This window comes from Salvelinus sp. IW2-2015, unplaced genomic scaffold (assembly GCF_002910315.2).
Source record: "Salvelinus sp. IW2-2015 unplaced genomic scaffold, ASM291031v2 Un_scaffold1852, whole genome shotgun sequence".
Lineage (NCBI taxonomy): Eukaryota > Metazoa > Chordata > Actinopteri > Salmoniformes > Salmonidae > Salvelinus > Salvelinus sp. IW2-2015.
Window position 1 is genome coordinate 34,162 of NW_019943217.1, and position 12,713 is coordinate 46,874.

Genomic DNA, 12,713 nt, shown 5'->3' on the forward strand with positions numbered 1-12,713 from the left:
TCCCAGCTTCTTTTGCAACTATAGAGTTACTTTTTCTTCTCCCCGGGCGTCGTGCTTTCTCTGACTCCCTTTACTTACCTATTTCTCTCTCTCCCTCTACGTCATTCGATCACACTAGCGCTTACTTTCTAGGGTTGTGTTTACTCTTCTTTATACTTATCCTACTCTATATTTCTCTCTCCCCCGCTATCCTGAATAAGGTCTACTTCGGGTGGCGGTCTTCTGTACTTATCTACCCCTTCAGCATTCTTGCATAAGGTTTTACTCTCGGGTGGTTCTTACTATCACCCCCATGCCAATCTGAATATAGGTCTACTGTGGCGTTGGTTATTACCTCACAGGTCCCTCTATTTCTCTCTCTCCCCTCGCCCATTCTTGCTAATCAAGTGCTATCCGGGTGTTGGTTTTTACCCCCTTTACCTCTACCTATTTCCAGTCCTATCCTGAATTACGTTTTTCGCGCGTCGTGGTTCTTCTCACCTCTTACTATCCTCTCTCTCCCTCCCTCCCCATGGGCATCTCCTGTCTCTCTAGTTGATGAGTTTGCTGTCCAGTGTGGGGGTGGGAGATCATTTCACATAGACAGTACTTCAGCATGTTAGTCCGAATGTAATGGAATTCTCATGGATCGTAATGTTTTAACCAAGACATCTAATCTTATGCCGAATTGCTATACATGCGTTCATAACCACCTATTTACAATTGTCTCAACTCACACAGCTAATGTCATGGAGCTTGTGCCTGTGTGGAGAAGCGCCATTCGCGGATGGCGGCGCCCTGGTGGGGCGGGGTTCTCAGGTCCAGAGGCCAGCTTCTCCACACAGATGCTTGGTGAGAACCATAAAACATACAATCCATAGATTAGAATGTCTTTGTAGAACATACGATCATAGAATTAGAATTCACTAACATTCTAGTTCTGTGGTAGAACCACCCAGTAACCTTACATTACAGAGTGCTGGGTAGTAGGTAAGAACCACCCAGTAACCTTATTCAGATGCTGGTAGTAGGTAAGAACCACCCGTAACTTATTCAGATGCTGGGTAGTAGGTATAACACCCCAGTACCTTATTCAGATTGCTGGGTAGTAGGTAAGACCAGTAAACCTTATTCATAGATGCTGGGTAGTAGGTAAAGAACCACCCCAGTAACCTTATTCAGATGCTGGGTAAGTAGGTATAATAACCACCCCAGTAACCTTATTCAGATGCTGGGTAGTAGGTAAGAACCCCATACCTTTCGACAGTAGTCACGTACTATTCAGATGCTGGTAGTAGGTAAGAACCACCCCAGTAACCTTATTCAGATGCTGGGTAGTAGGTAAAACCACCCCAGTAACCTTATTCAGATGCTGGGTAGTAGGTAAAAACCACCCAGTAAAACCTTATTCAGATGCTGGGTAGTAGGTAAGAACCACCCCAGTAACCTTATTCAGATGCTGGGTAGTAGGTAAGAACCACCCCAGTAACCTTATTTGTTCTTTTTATTCTTAACCTCAGGTCATATATATTACATGACCAACAGTATGTGGACACCTGCTGGTCCAACATCTCATCCCAAAATCATGCTTGTTCATTAATATGGAGTTGGTCCCTCCCTTTTGCTGCTATAACAGCCTCCACTCTTCTGGGAAGGCTTTCCACTAGATGTTGGAACATTGCTGCGGGGACTTGCTTCCATTCAGCCACAAGAGCATTAGTGATGTCGGGCACTGATGTTGGGCGATTAGGCCTGGCTCGCAGTCGCCGTTCCAATTCATCCCTAAGGTGTTCGATGGGGTTGAGGTCAGGGCTATGTGCAGGCCAGTCAAGTTTTTTCACACCAATCTCGACAAAACATTTCTGTATGGACCTCGCTTTGTGCACGTGGGCACATTCCCCAAATTGTTACCACAAAGTTGGAAGCACAGAATAGTCTAGAATGTCATTGTATGCTGTAGCGTTAAGATTTCCCTTCACTGGAACTAATGGGTCTAGCCCGAACCATAAAAAACAACCCCAGACCATTACTCCTCCTCCACCAAACTTTACAGTTGGCACTATGCATCCGGGCAGGTAGTGTTCTCCTGCATCCGCCAAACCCAGATTCGTCTGTCGGACTGCCAAATGGTGAAGCGTGATTCATCACTCCAGAGAACGTGTTTCCACTGCTCCAGAGTCCAATAGCGGTGAGCTTTACACCACTACGGCCGACGCTTGGCATTGCGCATTGTGATCTTATGCTTGTGTGAGGCTGCTCAGCCATGGAAACCCATTTCATGAAGCTCCCAATGAACAGTTCTTGTGCTGACGTTGCTTCCAGAGGCAGTTTGGAACTCGGTAGTTAGTGTTGCAACTGAGGAGAGACAATTGTTTTGCGCGTTAAACACATTTCAGCACTCGGCGGTCACGTTCCTGTGTGGCCTACCACTTCACGGCTGAGCCGTTGTTGCTCCTAGACGTTTCCACTTCACAATAACAGCAGTTACAGTTAACCGAGGCAGCTCTAACAGGGCAGGAATTTGACCAACTGACTTGTTGGAAAGGTGGAATCCTATGACGGTGCCACGTTGAATGTCACTGAGCTCTTCAGTAAGGCCATTCTACTTCCAATGTTTGTCTATGGAGATTGCATGGCTGCGTGCTCGATTTCATCGATTTCATGTGGCTGAAATAGCTGAATCAGTCATTTGAAGGTGTCCACATAATTTTGTATATATAGTGTAAGCATTGAGCTACTACATCAAGATGTATCTCTATGGAGACAAGGAATTTTCCTCTGATCTTGACCTAACAAATGAGACATGGAGGCGTTACAGGAACCTGATTTACCGCTAGCCTCTGAGTTACATAGCTAACCCCATAAACAATGAGATTTTAGACTGTTTGCCCCAGGAATTTCACTACTAAATCAACTGACCTATGGCGGGGATCCCAGTCTCCCAATGACCTCTAACCCTGAGACATGGTGGTAGACTCCTATGACCGTTAGACAGCCATGTATCAGGGTTAAATTACCTCAACTACTCCCTCTTCCCTCCCCCCCCCTCCAGACCTCCCGCTCCCCTCGGGGGTGAGGCTGGTCCCTGAATCCCAGACCTCCCTGGGTCTGTCCTGGGACCGTGTGATGGGGCCTGGGTCGGCTACGGAGGACTGGACCTACCAGGTAAGTGTCTGTGTGTGGCTCAGTTGGTAAGAGTGTAGTGTTAGCAATGCCAGAGTTAAGGGTTCAATTCCCACCTGGGTCACATACATTAAAATGTATGCGCTCACTGTACTGTAAGTTGCATCTGGTTAAAAGCATCTGTTACAGTATGTACATTGTAGTGTTTATTATTTTGTCTGTTGTAAAACCTACGTCAGCAGCGATTCACCAGGTCCGAATAACGGATGATTGTATGATATTATTCTATTACCAGGTGGAGTGTGTTCAGAGCTCGGACCCCGGGACCATTAAGACCTACCAGCTCCCATCCAACTCCACTGGTCTCAAGTTGCCAGACTTGAAGCCCAGACACAAGTATGAGTGTAGAGTGAGGATAATGACGGTGTCAATGGGACAACACAGCCAGCCTGTCTCTGCATGGACACTCAGTAATGGTAATGACAACAACAACAAAAAACACACTTGATCAAATCAAATCAATTTTATTTTATATAGCCCTTCGTACATCAGCTAATATCTCGAAGTGCTGTACAGAAACCCAGCCTAAAACCCTAAACAGCAAGCAATGCAGGTGTAGAAGCACGGTGGCTAGGAAAAACTCCCTAGAAAGGCCAAAACCTAGGAAGAAACCTAGAGAGGAACCAGGCTATGAGGGGTGGCCAGTCCTGATCAGGTTTAACAACTTAGGACCGGTGGAAGATGATCTGCCAAACGAAAAAGAAAAATGAGCACCAGAGATTCTGATCTTATTGTTTGACTACAGTGATTTAGTTGACTTGTTTTTTTATGAAAATAACAATGTATTGTTTTGTCCCTGTGTCTCCAGTTTGCCACAGGGCTACAATGGTGCTACAGATGTCTTCTACATAAAAAAAATCCTACTGTATATACTTTTCACCTTTATTTAACCAGGTAGGCTAGTTGAGAACAAGTTCTCATTTGCAACTGCGACCTGGCCAAGATAAAGCAAAGCAATTCGACACAAACAACAACACAGAGTTACACATGGAATAAACCATACATACAGTCAATAATACAGTAGAACAAAAGAAAACAAAAAGTCTATATACAGTGAGTGCAAATGAGGTAAGATACGGGAGTTATGGCAATAAATAGGCCATAGTGGCGAAGTAATTACAATATAGCAATTACACACTGGAATGGTAGATGTGCAGAATATACACAGCTAGAACAGCTTTAATTTCTTCCTTCCCTCAAAGTGACCTACTCTTACACCTGTCCTATCCCGTCTGTTCTGTCAGAGTTGCCCCCGGCTCCGTCCGCCATCAGGAGCTGCAACATAACAGACACCTCAGCCATCATTACCTGGTCTCTGGCCGAGGGTCACTCCATCTCCAAGGTCATTTATTGATTGATTATTTGAATTGATTTAAAATGACATATAAAGCAGCTCCAACCAGAGAACACTTTCTAAACAATTCACAAGGAATTAGCACAAAAACAAACCTGCGGTCTTCTTTCCATTGTGCTCCTTAGGTGATGCTGCGTTTCCAAGACAACACCCTGGCCGACTACAGCCAGCTGGCAGAGATCAACATTCCTCAGCAGACGGAGGAGCTACAGGGTCAGGTAGCCAATCAGATGCAGTTCCAGCTGCGTGGTCTGAAACCTGACACTCCGTACCTGGTGGAGATCTGGTCCAAGAACAACATGGGAGAGAGTCTAGAGAAACCTCAGATCCCCCTCCGGACCATGACGCTGCAGGAGAGCTCTCGTAAGTTAGTTACCCAACAATGCATCACACCATTAAGTTAGTTACCCACAAAACATCACAGGAAATATCCTGTTTGTTAGTTACCCACAATCAATCAATAAAATGTATTTATAAAGCTCTTCTTACATCAGCTGATATCTCAAAGTGCTGTACAGAAACCCCCAGCCTAAAACCCCAAACAGCAAGCAATGCAGTGTAGAAGCACGGTGGTAGGAAAAACTCCCTAGAAAGCCAAAACCTAGGAAAGAAACCTAGAAGAGGAACCAGCTCTGAGGTGCCAGTCCTCTTCTGGCTGTGCCGGTGGAGATTATAAACAAACATGGCCAAGATGTTTCACATGTTCATAGATGACCAGCAGGGTCAAATTAATAATACATCAGGTGGTGTCGAGGGGCAACAGGTCACGCCCTCAGAGTAAATGTCAGTTGCGCTTTTCACATAGCCAATCCATTCAGAGTTCTCTACCGGCCCTGCTGTTCTCTAGAGAGTTGAAAACAGCAGGTCTGGAAGGTAGCACGTCCGGTGAACAGGTCAGCGGTGGCGTCCGCATAGCAGTGAAAGTTAACATTATGTTTCGCGAATGACATCACCAAGAGGTAAAATATATAGTGAAAACAATAGTGGTTCCTAATAGTGAAGACCAATAGTGGTCCTTCGGCGCCTTGAGAACACCGAAATGTACAGTTGATTTGTCAGAGGACAAACATCCACAGAGACAAACTGATATCTTTCCGACAGATAAGACCTAAACCAGGCCAGAACTTGTCCGTGTAGACCAATTTGGGTTTCCAATCTCTACAAAAGAATGTGGTGATCGATGGTATAAAAAGCAACACTAAGGTCTATGAGCACGAGGACAGATGCAGAGCCTCGGTCTGACGCCATTAAAAGGTCATTTACACCTTCACAAGTGCAGTCTCAGTGCTATGATGGGGTCTAAAACCAGACTGAAGCGTTTCATATCATTGATTGTCTTCAAGAAGGCACTTTTCTAACATTTTTTGAGGAATGGAGATGCGATATAGGCCGATAGTTTTTAATATTTTCTGGGTCAAGGTTGGCTTTTTCAAGAGAGGCTTTATTACTGCCACTTTTAGTGAGTTTGGTACACATCCGGTGGATAGAGAGCCGTTTATTATGTTCACATAGGAGGCGCCAAGCACAGGAGGCAGCTCTTTTCAGTAGTTTAGTTGGAATAGGGTCCAGTAGGCAGCTTGAAGGTTTAGAGGCCATGATTATCATTTCATCAATGTGTCAAGCGATATAGTTTAAAAAACTTGAGTGTCTCCCTTGATCTAGGTCTGGCAGAGTTATGCAGACTCAGGACAACTGAGCTTTGAAGGAATACGCAGATTTAAAGAGGAGTCCGTAATTTGCTTTCTATGATCATAGATCTTTTCCTCAAAGAAGTTCATGAATTTATCACTGCTGAAGTGAAAGCCATCCTCTCTTGGGGAATGCTGCTTTTTAGTTAGCTTTGCGCAGTATTAATTTTTTGGGGGGATTGTTCTTATTTTCCTCAATTAAGTTGGAAAGATAGGATGATCGAGCAGCAGTGAGGGCTCTTCGATACTGCAACGGTACTGTCTTCCAAGCTAGTCGGAAGACTTCCAGTTTGGTGTAGCGCCATTAAATCAAAATCAAATCAAATCAAATTTTATTAGTCACATACACATGGTTAGCAGATGTTAATGCGAGTGTAGCGAAATGCTTGTGCTTCTAGTTCCGACAATGCAGTAATAACCAACAAGTAATCTAACCTAACAATTCCACAACTACTACCTTATACACACACACAAGTGTAAAGGGATAAAGAATATGTACATAAAGATATATGACGTTCCAATTTTCTGGAAGCTTGCTTCAGAGTTCGGGTATTTTCTGTATACCAGGGAGCTAGTTTCTTATGACAAATGTTTTTTATTTTTGGCTAACAGCCTGCTGCCTGGCCTGCACCCTATCTCATTGTGGAGCTAGGGGAGTTAGAGCCCTGTCTATGTTCATAGATAAGATGAGAGCACCCCTCCAGCTAGGATGGAGTCCATCACTTCTCAACAGGCCWGGCTTGGTCCTGTTTGTGGTTGAGTCCCAGAAAGAYGGCCAATTATCTACAAATTCTATCTTTTGGGAGGGGCAGAAAACAGTTTTCAACCAGTGATTTGAGTTGTGAGACTCTATTGTAGAGCTCATCACTCCCCCTAACTGGGAGGGGGCCCACAATACATCACACCATTAAGTTAGTTACCCACAATACATCCCACCATTATGTTAGTTACCCACAATACATCACACCAGTAAGTTAGTTACCCACAATACATCACACCAGTAAGTTTGTTATCCACAATACATCACACCAGTAAGTTAGTTACCCACAATACATCACACCAGTAAGTTAGTTACCCACAATACATCAAACCATTAAGTTAGTTACCCACAATACATCACACAAACCTCATATCCCCATCTGTACCATGACACCACAGGAGTCACAACGACCATGACCCAAACTCTCACTCTATCCCCCATGACCCCCTGCAAGAGTGCTCCCATAAATGACCCTACAAACCCTCGCTCCACCATCCACCCCCTGCTTAGTTCAGATGACCAACCAGCAACCCCACTAAGTGTCTTGTGACAGACAACATGCAATTAATCAAGTAGCTGGCAAATGTGAGGTTTGGTTTACAACCCACTCAATGTGACATAACTACTGGGGACTAAGACTACAACCCACTCAATGTGACATAACTACTGTGGACTAAGACTACAACCCACTCAATGTGACATAACTACTGTGGACTAAGACTACAACCCACTCAATGTGACATAACTACTGGGGACTAAGACTACAACCACTCAATGTGACATAACTACTGGTGGACTAAGACTACAACCCACTCAATGTGACATAACTACTGTGGACTAAGACTACAACCCACTCAATGTGACATAACTACTGTGGACTAAGACTACAACCCACTCAATGTGACATAACTCCAGTGGACTAAGACTACAACCCACTCAATGTGACATAACTACTGGGGACTAAGACTACAACCCACTCAATGTGACATAACTACTGTGGACTAAGACTACAACCCACCCAATGTGACATAACTACTGGGGACTAAGACTACAACCCACTCAATGTGACATAACTCCTGGGGACTAAGACTACAACCCACTCAATGTGAACTAACTACTGTGGACTAAGACTACAACCCACTCAATGTGACATAACTACTGTGGACTAAGACTACAACCCACTCAATGTGACATAACTACTGGGGACTAAGAACTACAACCCACTCAATGTGACATAACTACGTGGACTAAGACTACAACCACTCAATGTGACATAACTACTGGTGGACTAAGACTACAACCCACCAATGTGACATAACTACTGGGACTAAGACTACACCCACCAATGTACATACTACTGTGGACTAAGACTACAACCACCAATGTGACATACTACTGGGACTAAGACTACAACCCACCCAATGTGACAATAACTACTGGGGACTAAGACTACAACCACCCAATGTGACATAACTACTGGGACTAAGACTACAACCCACTCAATGTGACATAACTCTGGGGACTAAGACTAACAACCCACTCAATGTGACATAACTCCTGGGACTAAGATAGTAAGACTATCTTACTATGAAGTAAGGTTTCAACAAATGACTATTGCCAACAAATTTCCTTCCAAGATACACACTGATGAATGCTCCCGCAGTTTATTGTGCAACGTTTCGACCCAAATGTCTTCATCAGGATCATTAAGCCAAGTTATTGGATGTGCGTGCACTATGTTTGAAACATATTCCACCTCCTCCCTCTCCAGGTCTGGCTGGGCTTGGCAGCGATGGTAACATGTTGTTCTACGCCATCCTTGGTTCAGCTGGCATGACCTGCATCACCATCCTACTGGCGTTCTGTATCGTCCTGCAGCTGAAGAAGCACCTTCCAGCGTCGTATGGTCCAGGCCTTCCAGAATATAGTGGTGAGTTTTTTGTCTTTGTCTTTGACTCTCAGGCTTTTCAGAACATACTGGTAGGTTGGGTTGGCCTGCTACTCTCACATTGTTTCAGAAAGCTTTTCAATGGTGCAAGACAAGTTCACTCTTGAGGGCAATGAAGTATTCTATCCTATTCTATTCTACTCTACTCTACTCTATTCTATTCTACACATCTCTCTAGCGTTGCTCGTACTGTACATACTATAAACACAGATATCTGAATGATCACAAATTATGACATTTCTAGATAAAAAAAAAATCTCAGATTTTCTTTTCCATGCTGTAGAGAGAGGGAGCCAGTGGTCCAGTTCAGTTCTGGCTCTCTCAACCTGCCCAGTAGGAACATAAGACCCAGAGCAGTCCGTGGCCTATCCCACCCTGGAGTGGAGCGACATCAAGTTCCAGGACGTCATCGGAGAGGGAAACTTTGGCAGGTGCTCAAAGCTCGCATTAAAAAGGACGGGCTGAGGATGGACGCTGCTATTAAACGCATGAAAGGTGAGGTTGTGCTCCTGGAATGGATGGATGGATGGATGGATGGATGGATGGATGGATGGTGGATGGATGGATGGATGGATGGATGGATGGATGGATGAATGGATGGATGGATAGATGAATGGATGGATGGATGATGGATGGATGGATGAATGGATGAATGGATGAATGAATGGATGGATGAATGGATGAATGGATGGATGGATGAAATGGATGGATGGATGGATGGATGAATGGATGAATGGATGGATGGATGGATGGATGGATGGATGGATGGATGGATGGATGGATGGATGGATGGATGGATGGATGGATGGATGGATGGATGATGGATAGATAGATAGATGGACGGACATTTGAAAGGACTGAAATGGATGGGGGATTAATGAATGAATGAATCACTGAATGAATAGATGAATGTCTCCCATCGATAACGATCCTAGAAGACACAACCTTGGTATATTTCGGCGACTTAAAGGCACAGTCAGTGATTTGTGTGTCTGAGAGTATGCCTCTAAAAGACTACCACAGGGACTTTGATTTTAGTGTCACAACTCTGTGTGTGTGTGTGTGTGTGTGTCTTGTGTGGGTGTGTGTGTGTCCCACAGAGTATGCCTCTAAAGATGACCACAGGGACTTTGCAGGGGAGCTGGAGGTGCTGTGTAAACTAGGACACCACCCAACATCATCAACCTACTGGGAGCCTGTGAACACAGAGGTACGATACAAACATCTCTGATGGGTTTTACTGTTGATCAGATGGGTTTACTGTTGATCAGATGGGTTTTAGTGATCTAGATGGGTTTACTGTTGATCAGATGAGTTTTACTGTGATCAGATGGGTTTACTGTTGATCAAGTAGGTTTTATCGTTGATCAGATGGGTTTTACTGTTGATCAGATGGGTTTACGTTGATCAGATGGGTTTTACTGTCGAACAGACAGGTTTCACTGTTGATCAGGTGGGTTTTTACTGTTGATCAGATGGGTTTTACTGTTGATCAGATGGATTTTACTGTTGATCAGATGGGTTTTACTGTCGAACAGACGGGTTTCACTGTTATCAGGTGGGTTTTTACTGTTGATCAGATGGGTTTACTGTTGATCAGATGGGTTTTACTGTTGATCAGATGGTTTTACTGTTGATCAGATGGGTTTACTTGTGTGATCAGATGGGTTTTACTGTTGATCAGATGGGTTTTAACTGTTGATCAGATGGGTTACTGTTGACAGATGGGTTATGTGATCAGATGGGTTTTACTGTTGATCAGATGGGTTTTACTGTTGTCAAGATGGGTTTTACTGTTGATCAGATGGGTTTTACTGTTGATCAGATGGGTTTTACTGTTTGATCAGATGGTTTTACTGTTGATCAGATGGGTTTACTGTTGATCAGATGGTTTTAACTGTTGATCAGATGGGTTTTACTGTTGATCAGATGGGTTTACTGTTGATCAGATGGGTTTTACTGTCGAACAGACGGTTTCACTGTTGATCAGGTGGGTTTTACTGTTGATCAGATGGTTTACTGTTGATCAGATGGGTTTTACTGTTGATCAGATGGGTTTTACTGTTGATCAGATGGGTTTTACTGTTGATCAGGTGGGTTTTACTGTTGATCAGATGGGTTTTACTGTTGATCAGATGGGTTTTACTGTTGATCAGATGGGTTTTCTGTTGATCAGATGGGTTTTACTGTTGATCAGGTGGGTTTTACTGTTGATCAGGTGGGTTTTACTGTCGATCAGGTGGGTTTTACTGTCGATCAGATGGGTTTACTGTCAAAATGGGTTTACTGTTGATCAGATGGGTTTACTGTTGATCAGATGGGTTTTACTTTGATCGGATGGTTTACTGTTGATCAGATGGTTTTACTGTTGATCAGATGGGTTTTACTGTTGATCAGATGGGTTTTACTGTTGATCAGGTCGGTTTTACTGTTGATCAGATGGGTTTTACTGTTGATCAGATGGGTTTTACTGTTGATCAGATGGGTTTACTGTTGATCAGATGGTTTTACTGTGATAGTGGTTTTAGTGAGCTGTTGCATGTTCCATGGTAATACTATTAGATTAAGAGTTGAAGGTCAAGCATTCCATTTAAAAGACAAAGTGACAGTCAAACAGATGACAGTTTATTGGAAGGATTCAAAGAAATATGGACACTGTCTGTTACCTCTCATCAGGTATCTGTACCTGGCCATAGAGTCCCCCCTCACGGCAAACTGCTATATGTTACCACCTCTGTCTTGGACAGGGTATCTCTAACTAGTGGTATATGATATTATAAACCAGGTTTCTCTACCATGTCTCCAGGCTATCTGTACCTGGCCATAGAGTTCGCCCCTCACGGCAACCTGTTGGACTTCCTGAGGAAGAGCAGAGTGTTGGAGACCGACCCGGCCTTCGCTATCGCTAACAGCACCGCCTCCACCCTCACCTCACAACAGCTGCTGCACTTTGCTGCCGACGTGGCCCGGGGCATGGACTACCTGGCTCAGAAAACAGGTCAGTACTGGAGACGTGGCTCGAGGCATGGACTACCTGGCTCAGAAACAGGTCAGTACTGGGAGACGTGGCCCGGGGCATGGACTACCTGGCTCAGAAACAGGTCAGTACTGGAGACGTGGCCCGAGGCATAGACTACCTGGCTCAGAAACAGGTCAGGACTGGAGACGTGGCTCGAGGTACTGACTACCTGGCTCAGAAACAGGTCAGTACTGGAGACGTGGCCCGAGGCACCGACTACCTGGCTCAGAAACAGGTCAGTACTGGAGACGTGGCCCGAGGCACACGACTACCTGGCTCAGAAACAGGTCAGTACTGAAGACGTGGCCCGGGCATGGACTACCTGGCTCAGAAACAGGTCAGTACTGAAGACGTGGCCGAGGCACTGACTACCTGGCTCAGAAACAGGTCAGTACTGGAGACGTGGCCCGGGGCATGGACTACCTGGCTCAGAAACAGGTCAGTACTGGAGACGTGGCCCGAGGTACTGACTACTGGCTCAGAAACAGGTCAGTACTGGAGACGTGGCCCGGGCATGGACTACCTGGTCAGAAACAGGTCAGTACTGGAGACGTGGCCCGGGCATGGACTACCTGGCTCAGAAACAGGTCAGTACTGAGACGTGGCCCGGGCATGGACTACCTGGCTCAGAAACAGGTCAGTACTGGAGACGTGGCCGTGGCATGGACTACCTGGCTCAGAAACAGGTCAGTACTGGAGACGTGGCCCGAGGTATAGACTACCTGGCTCAGAAACAGGTCAGTACTGGAGACGTGGCCCGAGGCATAGACTACCTGGCTCAG

General features: G+C 45.0%; 1 protein-coding gene across 1 annotated transcript in view; it reads left to right on the forward strand.

Annotated features, from left to right (window-relative positions):
- LOC112072193 (angiopoietin-1 receptor-like) overlaps nt 1-12,713 on the forward strand; it is a 45,539-nt gene that overhangs the window by 18,964 nt on the left and 13,862 nt on the right. Inside the window, 12 exon segments of the mRNA XM_070439691.1 lie at nt 721-831; nt 3,032-3,144; nt 3,398-3,578; nt 4,407-4,504; nt 4,642-4,879; nt 8,736-8,894; nt 9,198-9,261; nt 9,263-9,339; nt 9,342-9,407; nt 10,013-10,081; nt 10,084-10,122; nt 11,719-11,910. Coding sequence (XP_070295792.1) covers nt 721-831; nt 3,032-3,144; nt 3,398-3,578; nt 4,407-4,504; nt 4,642-4,879; nt 8,736-8,894; nt 9,198-9,261; nt 9,263-9,339; nt 9,342-9,407; nt 10,013-10,081; nt 10,084-10,122; nt 11,719-11,910 — 1,407 coding nt within the window.